Here is a 1,713-nt window from a genome sequence, read left to right as displayed (position 1 = left end):
ATCCTTGGGCTCCAGCCGATGTGGGCCCAGGGTTGGGGGGGGCGCAACGACTGGGAGGGGACAGAAATGTGAGAGTTTGCAAACGCCAGGGAGCGGTCCTAAACGTCCTGACGCTGCGCCTGGCTCGTAAATCCTTTTGTCCTCGGGCTGGGGGGAGCGCTGCCTGACAGGCTCCTCCTCGGAGCTCAGCGGTGACGCCGGGGGCGGCAGGGTGCACGCCAGCGCTGCCTGACGCGGGCTCCTGGGGAGCGCGGTTCCGCCAGGGATCCGCTCCCGCTGCAGCGCAGCCCGGTACGCTTCCTGCCCCGGTTTTCCCCGTCTCCGGGAGGCAGCCAAGTCCCGTCGCCGAACGGGAGCCGCGTGCCAGACACAAGGAGCGCTGGAAAAGCCGTGGATTTTTTGCGTCCAGCTGGCAGCACGAGAGAATTCGCTGAATTCAGCCCAATCCCGCGCTGCTTTGTCCATCGTTCACCCTAATCTTTGATTTTTTCCCCCCCTAAACCTGCGCCGGCGCGAGTGACCTGTGTCCTTGTCCCCCCAGGTGCTCTGTCTGGCAGTGGCCGTCGGTCACGTGAAGATGACGGAGGACGAGCTCGTCTACAACATCCACTTGGCCATCAACTTCCTGGTGTCGCTGCTGAAGAAGAACTGGCAGAACGTGCGTGCCCTCTACATCAAGAGCACCATGGGGAAGCCCCAGCGCCTCTACTAACCCGGTGCGAATAAACTTCTCCGGACGGCTGGTGGTTGTGTCCCTCCGGAGTTTCTCGGGAAGGGTTTGCTGCCCAGACCGCCCCCCGGCTTCCTTGGGGCAGGAGGAAGGTCTGGGTTGGGCTGTGGGGACAGTGAATTCCGGTCCAGCGGGAGGTTTGGAGGGAAGGGATCCTGGTGATCCTGCGTTCCCGGCAGGGATGGGGGTTGGAGATGGCTCCGCTCGCATCCACAAGCCAAACCGGGCAGTGGACCGCTCGGCGGCTGTGCTGTAGCCCCCCGGATTTCCCCCCCGGGCCTGGGGAGGGGTCCTTGTTTGCGCCGTCGGTCTCCTGACGCCCACCCTGTGCGTGGGGCTCTCCCAGCCCCCCGTGGGGCAGGGGGAGCTCCTGCATCTGTAGGTTCCCGCCACCCCCCACGGGCTGGGATGCGGGATCTGGGCCAGGCCGCAGGATCTGGCCCGGCTGCGGCGCTCCAAGCCTCGATGGGCCCAGGGGATCCAGCGGAAGGGAGCTCAGCGCAGAGTTTGGGGCCAGGGGAAGGAGTTGCCAGCCGCTGTCCGCATCCCGGGCTCGTGAAGGTGTGCGGATACCTGCGTCAGGAGGGTGTGGGGTTTGAGCTTTTGGGGTGACCCCCCAGTTGTCCTCGAGCAGGGCTTGTCTGGGCATCCGAGGGAACCGAACCCTGGCAACGGCTTCGGGTCCTGCCGTTGGGAACCACTAAAAAAAGAAGCGTCGGAGCCAGATTCTGACCCAGAAATTCCATTTAATAATTAAAAAAAAAAAAAAAGACAATACAAAAATGCAAACATTTCCTTTTTTTTCTTACAAAGTTTTTCAGATACATTTTATTTTTTTTTCCTTTCGATCGAGTGCAAATAACTTGACGAGCTACACCTTCCTCCACGCGGATGGTTCCCGCTGAGCCGCGGCGAGGGGCGGGGCCCCCAAACCCCTCCCAGCCTTTCAAACCTTTTCTGAGTGGGTGGGTGAGGAGGGGGGG

At 61.9% G+C, this 1,713-nt stretch overlaps 1 protein-coding gene across 1 annotated transcript in view; it reads left to right on the top strand.

Moving 5' to 3' along the window:
* RPL10A (ribosomal protein L10a) overlaps positions 1 to 742 on the top strand; it is a 2,626-nt gene extending 1,884 nt beyond the window's left edge. The window contains exon 4 of the mRNA XM_010159744.1: positions 542 to 742. Within this exon, the coding sequence (XP_010158046.1) occupies positions 542 to 712 (171 nt within the window). The 3' untranslated portion in view covers positions 713 to 742. The remainder of the gene's footprint in view (positions 1 to 541) is intronic.
* The last annotated feature ends 971 nt before the right edge of the window (positions 743 to 1,713 follow it).

The sequence above is a fragment of the Eurypyga helias genome, unplaced genomic scaffold (assembly GCF_000690775.1).
Source record: "Eurypyga helias isolate BGI_N326 unplaced genomic scaffold, ASM69077v1 scaffold20279, whole genome shotgun sequence".
Lineage (NCBI taxonomy): Eukaryota > Metazoa > Chordata > Aves > Eurypygiformes > Eurypygidae > Eurypyga > Eurypyga helias.
This window is presented reverse-complemented; position numbering and strand designations above follow the sequence as displayed.